The 17,169-nt window shown below is 38.5% G+C and overlaps 1 protein-coding gene across 2 annotated transcripts in view; it reads right to left on the reverse strand.

Annotated features, from left to right (window-relative positions):
• bzw2 (basic leucine zipper and W2 domains 2) overlaps positions 1 to 17,169 on the reverse strand; it is a 48,440-nt gene that overhangs the window by 22,106 nt on the left and 9,165 nt on the right. The window contains exons 2-5 of one of the 2 annotated variants that reach the window (XM_062958065.1): positions 4,626 to 4,690; positions 2,597 to 2,773; positions 1,686 to 1,789; positions 1,129 to 1,194 (exon numbers count right to left, since the gene is read on the reverse strand). In XM_062958065.1, the coding sequence (XP_062814135.1) occupies positions 1,129 to 1,194; positions 1,686 to 1,789; positions 2,597 to 2,773; positions 4,626 to 4,690 (412 nt within the window). Of the gene's footprint in view, positions 1 to 1,128; positions 1,195 to 1,685; positions 1,790 to 2,596; positions 2,774 to 4,625; positions 4,691 to 17,169 lie in introns of those variants that run through there. The other variant, XM_062958066.1, reaches the window with a different exon arrangement.

A 17,169-nucleotide genomic window follows, 5' to 3' on the forward strand; every position in this document is an offset into this window, starting at 1 on the left:
CTGCTGAAACTCGAAAGGGACTTCTCTAAGATCTACCTAAATCTTATTTGAGTGGATATTGATGAGCAATTTTAAATTGGGGAATCTGTAGAAACCTCCAAAGAATACAGGAAGCTTTCCTATGCAAAGCCAAATCATTACTATCCCATCTAGTTAAGAATTAATTACTTAGACTAGCATGGATTCTCCATGGCTTCAGAAATAATTATTTACCAGGCTCTGCCTGGAGATACTGGAGCTTTAACTTTGTGCCCTCTGAATAAAAGGCTTGTGCTCCAACACCAAATTATATTTTCCAAATTCAAGGAGCACTGAAAACTGGCATGTAGCCTATTCAGATTATGGTGTCAATCATTTATTGCGCTATGTGTCTTCACGGTCACTAATTTACTACCCCAGAAGTAGAGGCTTTAAAACAGGCTGGATCACCATCTGTTGGGGGTGCTCTGATTGTGCTTTTCCTGCATGTCAAGAGATTGGACTGGTTGGCCAATATGATCTCTTCCCACTCTATGATTCTATCTGTCACTAGCATTAAAACAAATATGGGATAGGTTGGTGACTACCTTTACTTTATGTTGGAAGCTTTCAATAAACTCAGCTTAAGTATTCTTTATAAAAAGCCCTTACATTTACATACACAGAGCACAGTTTGCCTCAACTGTGCTAAATATTACCAACAATCAAGTGTTCCCAGATGAAGTCAGCTGGGTGGGTAGGTGTGAAAAGGAAAATGGATAGCTTGAATGAATATACAGCACTTTCAGTACATGAAGCAGAATGAGTCAGTATTACTCATAACAACAGATTATTGTAATTAATAGTAAAGTCAATGTTCGTAGAGTAGAGAGAGCTGAATAGAATAAAGGGTTCCAAGCACCTAGCAAGAGTGAAAAGGGCAGTTTGCTAGACCAACAGAACATTAAAAGAACATTCTTTTAAAAAACATTCCCTACCCCCACAAAAGTCAAAACTCACATCTTGTTTTATTTAAAAGTCACTATTTTTGATTAACAATTCAGCATTGTGTATCTCAGAATAGTTACTAATTCCATACATCAGTGGATAATATATATATATTGCAAATTTAAAAAAGAAGACCCAGATTATAAATGTTAGCAGCATTACCTTTTTAATTTCATCTTCAAATGCTTTCTCCAAATATTTGTATCTCCTGATGAGTTTATTGAAGACCTAAATATAAGAAAAATTTCCAATATCAACAGAAATAGAAACCAGCCATTCCTACATGCACCTACATGTCAAGAAGTCTAATTTCCTTTAGATACTTGTTTTTCTTGCGAACAGTACAACTGCATATTTTGCACTTACTCCAAGAGCAAAAGCCCTTATCTTAATTTAAACCGATTAAGGGTCTGGAGAATTTGGCACACCAATGTGGCCCCTCAGAGGGTGCAGGGATGAAAACTAGCAACCCAAGCCTTCTGCAGTTGCCCACACCTGTTCTAACACCATTTAAAACATTTTATTGTGTATCCTTTTACATGCACGGATTTAAATTTTATTTCTTTTACTTGTTTAAGCCACCCCGAGTCCTAGCTTTGAGGAAAATGTCGTAACAAATAATAAATTAAATAATTTCAAAAATGTAAAATGATTGGGATATCCTAGCTTAGTGCCAAAATGGTAGTCCATTCATCACTCTAAGTGCTCTCCAACCAAACCTGAGCATAATGTCGGAGGGCATCGTGATCTTCTTGTGCGGAAAACACACAGTGATTGGTCATCTTAGTCTTGTCATTGTCATCTATTCTTGTCCCTCCTGGCGCTGAAAATACATAAGCAAAATGATCTTAGAATTATGAAAAATTTAACTCAGACTGCATTATTTTGTTAGAAATAATGAAACCAGCTTTTATTCTTAGCGTTTATGTTCCCACTGTGTGCATATTTGCCAGAGAGTTATCTGTAGCATAAAGGCTAACCAAGCATGTGACTACAGAAAGACTTGAGTCTCAGAAAGCTTGCTTTCCTATTGATTTATTTGTTTGTTCAAAGTATATCCCACCTTTTTACCAGCATGGGATCCAAGGTAACTCATCATCAAATGAAAACATTACATCAAAACTTGAAAAAAAATATCTGCATCCACTGAAAATAACATTGTGCAAAAGCCTGAGGACAATATTACAGTACAAAAGCCCTCATAGTAAAAAAGTAACAAATATGGTAGAAGATGGAGTGAAAAAATATGCCAAAAACCTTCCAAAATTGAAAATATGTGGACTTTATACATCCTGTTGACCAACTTTCTTTAGAGCACTGAAGTTCACAACAATGTTGTTTGCTTTCAGGCTGAGGGACAAATGTTATGACTTGAGATGCTCCCTGCATTTATTTTTAGCTCCCACCCTAAATATTCTTTCAGCCATTTGCAGTAGCCATGGATACCAAAACAAAGTCTATAAAATGTACCAAGACATATCAGAAACAAGAAGATGTACTCAAGACACAAAGAGAGAGCAGAAGGGAAGGAGCAGGGGTAGAAGTAAAACATGAGCAAACAAAAATATAAGAGGATGTAGTTCCAGAATTAGCTCTTAAAGTCGTGAAGTTTTCCGTGTGACATATTTACCTAGCATGCTGCCAGCTATTAAGATGTCAAAGAGGGTGTCGGCATAGCGGCGATAATCTAGCCTTGAGCCTGTTCCATCCAGAAATTTGGCTACAGCTTCCAAGTCATCACCAGCTTCGTTGAGACCTTGGACGATTGTATCCCGGAAAACCGTGGGTTCGAATTTCTCCTTTTCATCTAGAAGAGAGAACACATGCTAATCAGCTTGTGGCATCTGCATGCTTTATTGAATTTCCCCATCACTTTCGAATATCTGTTCTCTTCAGGCATCAAATGACTTTTGTCAAATTATAATTTTCCCTCTCTGCACATACATTTTGATAAAGTGCTCTCAAGGTTGCTGAATGCTATAAGAGAACACTATATTTCCTTTCTATTTCCTTATCAGATTTTCCTTCTTTCAAATCAATCTTGCTTTAAAATGATTTAATGTCAACTTTTCAAAGGAGGTTCAAAAGGGGGCATTTAATATTAATTTTCCACATATTTAAACTAACATAGCATGAGCATCTTTCGTATGCTGCTCTGTTAATTCCAAAGAGCAAAATACTGGAATAAGGGAGCTAACATATTTAATTAGATCAACTTCATGTAGAATTGGAGGGGCATGTAAACATTCACAATACAAAATTTCTATCTTGACTTTCTTCTGGAAAGAATGTGAGATGTAACCGCATTATACAATGGCACTCATAATGGCTTGGTTCATATGAAACACTAGACCACATTTAGCCAAAGTTATCTGTATAGATTTGTCCACTTGCAGAGGAGCAACAAGAAGACCAGACAATGCACTTCTATGTTTAATTTGTTTGTTCTGTACAAACCTGGAACTGTGGTTAAATTTAACAAAAGCATACTGAAACAAGCCAAGTTTTAATTTGGTTTTTTTTTCACTTTCATATGTTACAAAGCAATGGGTGGTACTTAATCAAAGCCTTCCAAATATCTATAATTTTCAGTATATTCAGCATTTCTATAATCTTAACTCTATTCAGCCCATCAATTCACTTTATCTTATAGGAGCACCCGATGGCACAATGGGTTAAACCCTGTGCCAGCAGGACTGCTGACCAATAGGTCAGATGTTCTAATCTGGGGAGAGTGGGTGAGCCCCCTCTGTCAGCTCCAGCTCCCCCTGTGGAGACATGAAAGAAGCCTCCCACCAGAATGGTAAAACATCAAACATCCAGGTGCCCCCTGGGCAACTTCCTTGTAGACAGCCAAATTCTCTCACACCAGAAGCAACTTGCAGTTTCTCAAGTCATTTCTGACACACAATTTTTTATCTTACTCTCATGCACTAGAATTTTTAAAAACTTGGCATATTTTCTGAGCCCACTGGTAACTTCAGTATAATTAAATATTATAATATATGCTTCTTATAATTTCTGGCAGCAGTGGGATTCCAATGACTCTGGTCCATTCAATAAATATTTGTTTCTGAAGGGGACAAATCTACTGCTAAGCAATGTATGCTAATGGTGCTTCCTGATTAATGATTTGATGAAAAATAACATAGACATTTTTCTTTCAATACAATACACTGGTCATGATAAAAATAAAAGCTCACTAGTGGGAAGAACACCATAGATTTTCTGGGTCTCCTTTTTGTCCCATCCATGTTCTCTTTGTTAAAAAATGTACAAGGCAATTGGTTGAAATGTCGAGCTGTTCGGCTGATGTTGAAGAATATCATATTATAGCCTATTTCTTTATGAATTATGCAACAAGATGTGACCGGATTCCCCATCCTGGTACATTAAAGTGTAACTGTTTTGACAGCCAGAACAGGGCTTGAACCAAAAAAGCAATGTTTAAAATGTTATACTATTCAACCTTTTTGTTTTTCATTATTTATTTAACTTTTGGAAAATTAAGATTTCAGCTGCACTTTATTTTAATCTGTTGGCAGCTGCCATGGGTTCCTTGCTGGGAGAAACACACACATGGGAAGACTTTGATAAACTCACAGCAACAAAATTAAACGAGTAAACTTACAGCAACAAAATTAAATGAGCAAACTTACCCCTCTTCCTAGTTTTGAACCGTTGGCCTGTTAGCACCGGCTTCTGATGCTTATTCATAAAATTTCTGAAATACAAGTTTAAATGCTTTAATGAATAACTTTAAATCAAAGAATTAATGAAAAATGAAAATAAACTAACAAAGATGTTTCATTAGGAACAGTTCCATTTCTGGTTGGGTTCAGGGAGAAGACTCACAAAAGCTATATTAACTTACTAACATTGCTGGTATGTCACAATATTGCCCTGTTAATTGTAATCCATATAGCCTAATCTTCAAAGCTATTCTACGTTCTTAATTCCAAGTCACCTTTGGCCACCTATTTTCACAATCAATTTTCCTTTTATTCTCTCAAATCCTTTCATCTCATACCCTCAGCATCCAAAGATCCTTCCGTTTCCATATGGTTTTCTCTCTATTTGCTGCTTCCAAAAATTCCATCTATCAGATTCCTTGTGCTTCCTCCAGAAAACCCCTTTCTTAATTTTCCAGTGCTATTACGAAACATCCACCAGTTTTATCAGCACATTTCCAAAATTTGTTTTTTATGAACAGGTGGTCTTAGGCAAACCCTAAGCCACCAGCTCCAGCTTTCTTCTTTTTAACTCACAATGGAGATCTAACTGGTAGGATAATAATTATTATTCTAATCTGTAGGATAATTATCTGAAGAGAAGGTAGAAATAACATTTGAACATGATATACACAAATGTCTATCTTCCACCCCTTTCCCTACCATCTGTCTCCTCCATCTTCTGTTTGCAATTTTCCCACTTTAGTGAAGGTCCTAGAAAATGTGTGTTATGCATACATCGACATCACGGACTAAGCCAATACAGACTTGCATAAAACTGCAAATGCTAATGATAACATACAGATGCAAAATTAAAAATGACTTTCTATAATGTAAACCCAATTCCAGAACATCTCAACTGAAGAAGGGAGACTGTTATCGGGAGGAGCTGTGTGTGCTGGTCAAGTCTGAAGTTCAAAAGGTAACTATGGCTGTATGACTTCCAAGATCCTTGGTTGCCCCCATTATAGGTCTTTATCTTTACACCATATTTGACTCGACAAAAACAGGGCCTCTTTCAAAAGAGGAAACAATGTCCTCTTTCAGTCCTTCAAAAACAAAAGGGGGGGGTGATTCCTCATCTGTAAAAAAGGGCATGAGTACACCTTCATGTAAACATGTCCAGGATATTAGTCTCTTGTCATTCTATAACTGCAAGCAAAAGACACACTTTCCATGAATCCATAGCATTGAGTCATGGCAGTAAAATTGTGTCAAACTGCATTAATTTTACAGTGTAAATGCACCCCTACACTCTTTGTGTTCTCTTTCTCTTCAGTAGAGTTCCCAGAAAAAATATGACCCCTAACTTTTACTCTAAGATAATTCAGACCCAGTCATTGACCTCATTTAAACAAGAACAATTTGACAGACATTTAAATGCTTACCTTCCAAAAACCAACACAAAACTACATTTCTCTCAACCTTACCCTTAAGGCTAAGTAAGGCTTTTATTTGCTTATCTTTCTGAAGATGCGGGTAGCAACTAATCTCATCTCATCTTTCATTTGGAATAGCCTGTCCTTTGGGCAGTTAAAGATGAGGGCCCAAGCAGTTATAAAACAATGTAATTGAGATAATTGTTTAATATGATAATTATGATATCTCCTCTAAGATCGTTGAGTCTAAACTCTTAAGTGCTTGACTCTGCAGCAGCATAAATATTTATTTATATGTAAAACCATCTTGTCCTTTTTAAGAAATTGAGACAATTCGATAATAAAGCCTCCTAATCTTTACATGGAATCCAAGTCTTTTCAACAGAAGTCCAGACTTCGGTTCACCATCTTCTATATATATAAAAAAGAGTGATGGAATCGCGGTGCCGGACAAAACAACAAAACTAAAGGCCCCCCAACCTTGAAATTTGACAACACAACCCATTATCTACGCCTCTAGGTTGATACAACAAAACATCACATCAAGAACCTCCACGGGCTCTAAAAAAACCCCGAAAACCCAAAACACACCATGTGCATGTGCGCAAAAATGGATTCCTCGCGCCGAGAGAACCCACACCCCTCCCCTCTACATGTCCTCCTGCACGGTATAGTACACAACATGGGAGACAGGCGTGCTGAACATCAGGGGGACTGGGCCCTCCTGGCAGTGTTTCAGGCAAGCAAGCAAGGACAGAGGCGCGGGCATGCAGGAGAAAGCAAAGAAGAGGCCTGGGCCTCACAGCCAGCGCCACTCCTAGGAGCCCTCCCCGAGCCCTGGCCGCCTGACCTCCCTGTCCTTTAACCAGAAATCCCAACCTGCTTACCACCCGTGAGGAACTGTGGGGGCTGAGGCAGGTCTGCAGTCGCTCAGCCAGCTTCTCCCCTCTCTTCAGCAAGGCCTGCTTGTCCCTTCCTTCTTCCTGCCAGCCTGGTCATCTCTTGCCTCGGTAAACGGGCCGTTTCTTCAGCGCCGTTTCTTGCCCTGTTAATCCTTCCTTCTACCTCCTCCTTGTGTGTGTGTGTGGGGGGGGGGGGTGTTCTGCTCCCTTCTGCTTCTCACCTGAGCAAAGCGAGCAGGGCCTCGGCCAGGCAGGCTCAGACAGCAGAGGCCTGGAGGCAGCAAGGAGGGAGACTCGGGGCCCCTCCCTTTCTTTGGCGGGGGACGGAAGGAAGAAAGGAAGGAAGAAGGGGGCTCTGGAGGCCCCTGAGGCCGGCCGAGGGCTCCTTGCACCCCCTCCCCCCTCCCTCTCCTTTCCCCCCTTCAGAGGATAGCCCTATCTTCCCAGCCTCAGCTGCCTGGGCCTCTATCTCTCTTCCAGGGATTGGAAAGAGGGGCCACCTGGCCGTGGTCTCAGTCAACAAATATAATATCTAAAATTACTATGGTGTAATAATACAGAACAATATAATCTCTAAAATCAGGACACTAAAAAAAGCAACACTCTGAAAATGGTAATTACAGAAAGGAAACAACCAGGGCCAGCTAACACCTCCCAACAAAGGATTCCCCCAGGCAGGAATCAACCACACTTGCAAGCAGCAAGGCTATTCAGTGCTCTTCAACCTGACCAAGCAAAATTTCCCCTAGATAGTAAACCCTCGGTTTTCAAGCCATGAGGCTACTCCATCCCATTCAACCTGCCCAAAGAAGGATGCCCCTATGTACAAAGCAGTCAGTCTTCCAAACAACAAACCTATTCCATTGTATTCCAGCTCACCAAACAAGGCTTCGCATAAGGAGAAAACAGCCAGACTTTGAGGCTGCAAAGCTATTCACTGCTATTCCACCTGGTCAACAAATAATTCCCATCAGCCACAGCAACACATGGCCGGGCACAGCTAGTTCATGTATATTTTCTTTTGTGATTGGCCAAGTAAAGGATATATGAAAACATTATTTAAAAGGAGAGGGGCAGTTGAAAGTAAGAAGAAAAAGGCCTAAGCAAAAAAACAAAACAAAACAAGAAGAGAAACCTAAACTCACCCCTTGCAGAAAAATTAACAAACTGAGTTTCAGTGGAAAACAGGAGTGTCACTCCAGAAGTTATTAGTACCAGAATAGGATCTGGCTTCTATATTTAGCTTTAAAATGCATCACACACACTAATCTGCTTTGGTCAGGCTTTATAAGGTAGTCGCTAGAGAATTGGCCAAGGAATCTAGACTGGAAAAAGTCAGAGCAAAGGACAAAGCAAAAAGGACAAATACTTAAATATACCTTAGGCCAGGTATGTTAGAAGCTGTAACTCTGACACAAGGAAAGAAATATAAAAATGTATACTAAAACATGGCACAATTAGTGTGAAATTTCATACATACCTACTTGCAAATATGTCTCATGGAAAAAAATGAGCAGTACTATTGAGTAGACAATTATATGAGTATAGGGCAGCAATAGAGTAGAAAATACATGTTTGTGTGTATGCATGCATGCACTCTCATGCTTGGCGGGAGTATTGGTATATGCACTTCTCTGCCTTGTCATAGTTCGAATTGTACCAAAAAGCTTGGCTCTTGCCAGTGCTGTCCTTGAGTGTACCTTTTGCTAACATTTGCCAACAGATACAGAATCAGCAGTCTATTACAGGCCAGTCTGGTAGCTTTTAATTGAGGTGCTCATAGGCTACATGTCAGGACTGTGAGTAATTTGGGGAATGATGAAAGGATGGTCCAAGAGTAGTGTTTTCCATGGAAGATTTGAGGAGAAGCTTACTTGGAAAATGGGGATGAGCAGAGCAAACAAACAGCATATTCATCTGTTATTATTCTACATGTCAACATCCAGACACCACATCAAACTACAGCTGGCCTTCCACATTTGAGAGTTTGATTTTGGTTGATTTGATTATTCATGGCTTTGATTAATATGTCTCACTAAGAATCTCTAGTAAGATTCCTCTGGAAGTTGACCACAGAGGACCTAAAGAGATGTTCTCTTGGGAAAAAAAACAAAATAGCAGCTTTTCATTTGTGGTTTTCCCACATTCATGATGCCCCTAACCTCCTCAAAAGTTGAGAGCATACTGTAACTGCTCAAAAAAGCTTTACTGGGGAGGAAACTCACAGAAAGAATGCATTGCAGTGGGTCACCGAAGGGGCTGAGAGACAGAAAACTTGTATTAGGCAAACAAGTAGAGATAATATCCAAAATGAGATGTAACTACATTTGTATGCACATCACCCCATTTAAGAAAAGCACAGAACTAGGAGGTGATGGCAGGATAAAAGAATACATCTGGATAAGACAGATATTTGTTGACAGACATTAATCAAACATTAGAGAAAGGCCCATCCAATCAGTAGAGAAATGAGTTACTACAAAATACTTAGGGAACAAAACAAAACAAAGGGCTAAATTATACTGAGAACAGGCACAACAACCTTTAAGTAGTACTCATGTTGCCTTTAATTCACAATTTTCACTCTCTGACCACTAATCACCAAGGGAACAAGGGTCCTTTAATGGTACAGTTTTAAAATCAGCATACCACTTTCATTGCCATGGCTATACACTATGGAATCCTGGGGTTTATAGTTTGGTGAAACCCTAGAGGTCTCTAGTTGAAAATTCTAAATTGTAATTTCCAGATTTCCATACAATGTTGTCATGGCTACAGAGATGGTTTTCCTGATGTTGTGCACTACAGTTTCCACCAGGGAACTACAGTCCCCCCCCCCCCCAAAAAAAGTTTTCTGGCTACAGTCCTGCTTCCCACAATCCCTTATTGTTAGTTATGCTAGTTTGATCAAATTGTAAACTAAAATAATCTGCAGGGCCACAATTGACCAAACTTGATATATTATAGAAAATCATATCTAGTGCTTAGAATAAAGCTGAAATTATTTAGGCCGTGAACTACATCAAGCCCATGTAAGATCTAAGGTAGTTTTTGCCTCATCATACTGGATCTGAACCAACTTCCTTGAATCCCAGAACTTTTAAAAAATGACTAGAAAACATTGTTTTGGCAATGAAAAAAGCCAAGGAATGTGGTTTTATGACGAAAACTACTTTGAAACATCAAATATATAAGTGACCAAAGCAACACCAAGGTGACTTCTAATTTCAGATAGGAAGACCCCAAAATGGTCCTCTGATCCTCTGCACATGTCAATTTAGTCTAAGCCCCACCTGCATACTGAGAAAAGGTACAGTTGAATCTTATTGTGACTAACTTTAAATGCAAACAAAATTGCAGAATTGATGTCTACGGAAAACTTTATTCAGAGGAAGATCTTTCTAATTCTTCCATTTTATATGCTAATTGTCATTTTTTAAAAGCAAAAATATTTTGAAACAATGCAGATGGGAGAGTTCATGGTAGGTTCCTATCAATTCTGTCTGTCCATCTTTCTGACACAGTTTTCAAAATGTGTCACAAAAAGCGTACTGCGGTTTCCTAATCTTGAGTTCATTAGCACTACAAACACCGCCATTTTATTGTATGTGCAACTCATCCAGGTCAGTGCTATGCTAAAGGGTTTGCTCAGGAAAGATTTAGAATAGAGTGTTGCCGACGGTGAATCAACAAGCTCTTGCTCATTACTGAAGTGTCCTACTCCTCCCCACATAGCAATATGCTTGTTTTTCAAAATCAGTTAGAAAGGTCTGACATATCTCTGATGAATACATTACATGTGAAATGATGCATGTTCAGAGAGTCTAGCAATTTCATTGACATAGTTATCCCTAAAGTACACAGTGAGGAGAAAGTGGATAATTAAAGGCTTGGAGAAAAGATTTTAGAGGTACATCAGCTTCTTCTCCTCTAGGCAATTACTGATGCAATTCCAACTCAATATACTTAGAAGCAAGCTGTTTCGAGTGTGACTGACAGGTTGGTCCTGAGTAATGATACATTGTCAAATCAGGAAGGAATCTAATCTCAAGACATTCTGTTGCCTGATGCAGATGAGCTATTCAGACTTCTCTGCTACCACACCAATATTCTTCACTGGATGACCTTGGGCAATCTCCAGCTACCTAAATCAGGATTTCTCAAACTGTGCTCCTCCAGATGTTTTGGACTTCAGCTCCCACAATTCCTAACAGCTGGTAAGCTGGCTGGGATTTCTGGGAGCCGAGGTCCAAAACACCTGGAGATGTTTGAGAAACACTGGCCTAAGTTATTACAAAGGGTCATTGTGAGGCTATTTCATAAGTGAAGCCAGTTTCAAGGAAATAAAATAGAGAAAAGTTTTGAGACTTACAAAGCAATTGGAAAGCAGCTTTAGAGAGTAAAGTACAGCAACAGATATTTTTTTTCACCTGTTGTTCCTGAAGATATGGCTTCAAAACCACCAAAACCTTCACTCACAAACATTATTATAGTTAATATTACTCCCATTCACCACTGAAACCAGCACCCAACTCCATTCATTGCCTCTCTTTCAGAAAAGAATAGGATATGATTGGAGGCTGTCCTACACTCTGCTCCACAGCCTTCTCTATTTGTGAGCAAATGGAAGGCAGAAAAAGGAGATGACTCTTGGAACCTGAATGCCAATGGCCATCTCCAAATCAGAATGAGACACAGCTCCTGTCACCATCCATGGTCTGTTACCATTGCTCTGCTCCTATGAAACTACACATGGGATGAAAAGTGTACACATATTTTAACAAATATATGATGCAAATAAAATGAAGAAAAAATCATTTGAGGGATAGGAATGAAATGAGACAGATAGTGGAGGTAAAACAGCGGAAGATCATAAGATGTCCACCGAAGGTACAAACCAAGTGAGAGTATACAACTTTCACCCTAACAGTAATACAGAGAAACATATTTCCCTACATATCTGTTCAACAAGCTTTAAAGCAAACTCTTTAAGCAGCATTAACACAGTGAATTATGTTCAATCTTTTAACCAGAAGTTTAATATGGCTGATCCTTATATGATACTTCTACCATCATAATCCAATGAGCCGGTTAATTTAAGCATTTTCACAAAATAATCTAAATGTTAAAATATGCCAGAATAAAGCCAACCAAATAGCTAAATACAATGAATTCACTCATGATGCTTAAACCCTAAGAGTTCCCTCAATGTGTAAAATTTCTCCTTTGGAATAAACTGCAGGATCCCAGTAAAATCTGTATTTTGTTCATACTTGGTAGATAATATATCAGATCTTTGACATTTACAGTTGGTCATATCAGTCATATCATGACATATCAGAACATACAATATTAGAAAAGTGCTCAAATCCAGTTAATGATACTCATAATCATAAGTGTGATACTACATGTAATTAGCTACCAGACCAAAAACTCTGAACATAAATTAGGCGCATCCTAGCATGAATGTCTACTCACACTGCAATACTGCAAATGCATATGTCAAACCCAAATATGCAATGCCATTATGCATTTCCAACTTGTCACACTTTATGTAGAGCTAGATTTTCTGGAACAGTGAAACCATAAGAGGATGATACAAAGCTGGAAACTGTTTTCACATGGGATAGATTTATCATCACTTTCTCCTGAATGCTTCTTCTTGCCCTGAAGGAAAAATCTGCAGTGGTCAGAATGACAGCACAGTTAGAGATCAGAAGCTATTTAATAAAAAGATATCCTTCCTCATTTGCAATTTTGATTTTTGTGGATTTGATTATTCAAAAATTTGATTTAAAATGTTTTTTCTTGAAATCTCTAATTCCTCCATGGTTACCTCCAATCAAACTGTGGAATAAAACATTAAAAATACATCCTGAGGAACAGTTTATTTTCTTCGACAAAGTTTATTAGATATTTTTTCTGCTTTCGTAAGATTTCACAGCCAGTATACCATCGTCTCGACTGAATAAAGCAATTGTGCTTATGGCAAAGTTAACCTTTTCTAAATTATTCATTTTAGATTATGATTCATGCAGGTTTATTGCAAGAGTTATTTTTACTGTATTGTATTTTGGAATCATAAGTATAACGACTACCCTATATATTGGAGTATAAGCTGACCCAAATATAAACCGACCAGGACCCTCACTCGAGTGTAAGTTGAGTGGGACTTTTTCAGCCCTAAGAAAGGGCTGAAAAACTTGGCTTATACTCGAGTATATATGGTACTTTTGCCATATTTCCTTCCTTGTGAGATAAAAATTTTGTAAACTTTAGTTTTTCACATATCTTAGATATTTTAAGTTTTCCTCAAAATATGTATATGTACCATTCATTTGAGTTAAATCTTTCTCCTTGTGTAGGATGGCCTATGACATTTAAAAACCAAGATATCATTAAAACATTAATTATACAAAATTTTAAAGAATCCGATAACAGTACAAATAAAAACAAAATTGAAAGAATATAAAAATAATGGTAATTTAAAAATAAACACACAAGCATGTAGTTGCAACAACAAAGCCTCTTGCTAAAATTAGTTCAGGTCTAGCTCCAAGTCATGTTGTAACTCATTTTTATAAAATTTATATTCATTTTTTAAAAAGCAAAGCAAAGTCCACAATAACTCAGAGCCTCAGATTGTTTCCCAGCTTTCTATTTCTGCACATCCAGTCTGTCTTGAACCCTCCTTGCAGCTTGCTTACATCACCGGCTTCTCATGGATCTCTGCTTCAACAGATCCCCATTAAGATCTGTTTGCTGGCATGGCTTAACAGTAATTGTAATCTACCTTTATCCAACCCGCAGACATCCTAGGTGACCAAGTTCACAGGCTTCTGTCTGAGGCTCCCAAGCTCCAGTCAACTGAAAGCATTCTAATCCATTTACTGTTCAAAGGCTTTGAGGAGCAAGATTTCCCTCTGCAAGACATTCTGCAACTCGGAAGAAAAAAAACCTTAAAAATGCATCAAGGTAAAACTCTGCCCTGTACGAAGCAACACCATTGATATATCTACCTGGAAGAAGTTTTGCTTCGGTGGAACATGGTTTTATGTTTCTAAGCATGTCCAGAAGACATTTGCCAGGTTTTTGGTGTCTGTGTGGGTAAATTTAATTACATAAATAATCGAGTGGGTAAATTTAATTACATAAATGACAGCAGAAGATAAACTGACAAGCTGGCCATGAGGAAAAGGCTCTGTTTACTAATCCTAAAATGGAATATTAAAGTTGTCATGTAGACTTACTGTTCAAGTCTATGGAAGTTTACTTGGAGGTAATACTACAATGTTCAATTGGGTTTATTCCCTTGTAAACATATTCGGTATGCCAACTTAAATTAGGTTAGAAGATACCAGATGGAAAACAGAATTCCAGAAGTATCACAGGCTACGGAGACAAAGCAAAATGTAAGACTTAGAAAAAGATATGAAAGTTTATGCAATGTTAAAAATTTCTGAAGATGTGTTTTATCTCAGACCAATTTAAAAATAAATATATGTGTGATACAGACATCCCATAATGTTCAGAGACCTCCTTCAACTCTCTATTTTAGAAAAACTTCAATTACTAACTCCTTTAACTTGTATCAGTAGTAAAGCTGCTGAATTGAAAGCCAAAATATGTCTTCATTTCCTTCTACTTGCCTGCTTTCAAAAGCTTCTTCTTATGCTACCAATTTTAAATAATTCTCAAATGACTCAGAATTTCCACAATTTTTCTTTAAAAGGGTTATTGTTAAAAAGGATATTATTTTTATCATATAATCATACTGATGCTTATAGAGAAAAACATGGGTGAGAAAGTATAGGATTTCAGATGGTTGTGTTAAAAACAGATTTCATTTTTTGTCTCGTTTTTTGTTCCATTAGTTAAAATAATTGTAACTAATAAAAAAATGAATGAGAGAATGGGACAAGGTCTAATTCAACTTGCAATTAATCTTCTCAGCACATATATCAATTCTTATCAGTGTTTACACTCTGGTTCCCTGGATTCAGGCTGTTTTATGCTGGTAGTTTGCATATGTTTTAGTACTGGGAGGTAGCACTATTACCCTTATGCTGATGGTATCTTCATTTGTATGAATAGAAAATAGCTTTCAATTGCTATTTTCTTTCAGAAATGTTCAGCAGATTCTTGTCTAATGACATTGTTTTTCCCTTCCTTTTTGAACAATCTAGATTACCTAAGAGCTCTTCTATACATGAATTTGCAATCAGCTGCTGCCTTGTTACTGGAAAATGTACCCTTTGAGAATGAGGACTGATCCTATGATATGAAGTAAAGATCAGCACTGGACTATTTTTTAACAACAGTAGCAACATAATAGTGACATTGGAATGGAAAAAATATTTTCTGTTATTCATTATCCAGTCATTACATGGTTTTCCTTGAAGTCAGGAAACCCCACCGGGAAGAATAATGAAGCTGTGAAGCTTTTGCAGATCAACTCTGATATTCAATTTTCTTGAAGTACAGGCAGTCCCCAAGTTATGAACATCCCATTTATGAACAACTCTAAGTTACAGGCGGGCCTGTCTCCTCTCTCCCTGCCATGAAATCTTAGCACTAACCCAAAGTATGTCTGTATCTCTCCACCCCTTTCCTTTTTCTTCCTATCGATCTCTCCACACCCCCTTTTCCTCTTTCTTCCTATCGATTTCTCTATCTCCTTTTCTTTTTCTTCCACTTTAAATCGGGTTGCTGCCTCCTGTAGAATTCTGTGATTTGTAATTTAGTGAGGCCCAGAACCTCTCTGACTGAGCAGTTTAAAGGCTCCTCCCTAAACTACAAACTCCAAAATTCTGCAGGAGGCATTAACTGGATATAAAGTAGGTAGATGCTCTAGTGCAGTTGTTCTCAACCTTTAGGTCCCCAGATGTTCTGGCCTTCAACTCCCAGAAATCTGGGAGTTGTAGGCCAAAACACCTGGGGATCCACATGTTGAGAACCACTGCTGTAGTGGGATGAAGTCTCTTTCGTCCCTCCTGTATTTCTCCACCTCTCTTTTCATTCATGTCTAACACCATTTTTAATTGCCTTGACTCAATACTAATCAATGCTGGGATTGGTAGTTTGGCGAGGAAGCAGCATTATTTGGCAGAGAAAGCTAAAGACCTTGTAGAACTACAGCTCCTAGGATCCCATAACAATGAACAAGGGCAAGTATAGTGATGTCAAATTGTATTCATTCCACAGCATAAGTACACCCCAAAGTAGCTGGGACAAACAGGAGAGGATCCTGGAGGGAAGGGTTATCTATTTCTATGGTTTTCCTTTCATTGCTTGGAACTTGGGTGATTTTTAAATGGGATTCTAATCACACAAGAACTATAATGTACACTTTGTTTGACCAAATGACAATGAAGTGCATGTTTTACTGGACCTGTTCCGACTTACAAATTCAACATAAGAATGAACCTACAGAACCCATTTTGTTTATGACTTGGGTACTGCCTGTACTTATACCAGTAATGTGCCATCTGACAATTGAGTGTTTCAAGCCAAGGGAAATCTAGCAAATCTTTGTTCACTCACCAACCTTGGAGCAGTGATTTCCAAACTCTAGTCCTCTTAGTATTTTGGACATCAACTGCCAGGAGTCTTTGCTGCCTTGGGCAATGATGAGGGATACTGGGAACTCAAGTTCAAAACATAACAGATAAGAGCTTGCCAGCTAGTTCAAGACAAGTCCATACACGTTTGGTTCAGATCCCACAAGATCACTTTGTTCCCTAAGGTCAGCTGAAGAGCCAGTGTTGTCCATAGACACCTCCAGGTCATGTGGCTGGCATGACTGGATGGAGTGCCATTACCTTCCTGCTGGAGCGGTACCTACTGATCTACTCACATTTGCATGTTTTCGAACTGCTAGGTTGGCAGAAGCTGGGGCTAACAGCAGGAGCTCACCCCCTCTCCAGATTCGGACCGCTGACCTTTCAGTCAGCAAGTTTAGCAGCTCAGCGATTTAACCCACTGCACCATGGCAGATGGGAAAGTTGTATATTTAAATGTAAGGATGACAGATTTAAGGTGTAACACCACCATAGATGTGTGTATTTTACACCCTCCATCTGTGAGATACAGCGAACCAGTGTTGAGCTATGTCAGTTAACGTGGTGTCAAACTGCATTCATTCGGTTGTGTAAACGCACCCTTAGTCATACCCAATGAAATCACAACTAA

This window comes from Anolis carolinensis, chromosome 6 (genome assembly GCF_035594765.1).
Source record: "Anolis carolinensis isolate JA03-04 chromosome 6, rAnoCar3.1.pri, whole genome shotgun sequence".
Lineage (NCBI taxonomy): Eukaryota > Metazoa > Chordata > Lepidosauria > Squamata > Dactyloidae > Anolis > Anolis carolinensis.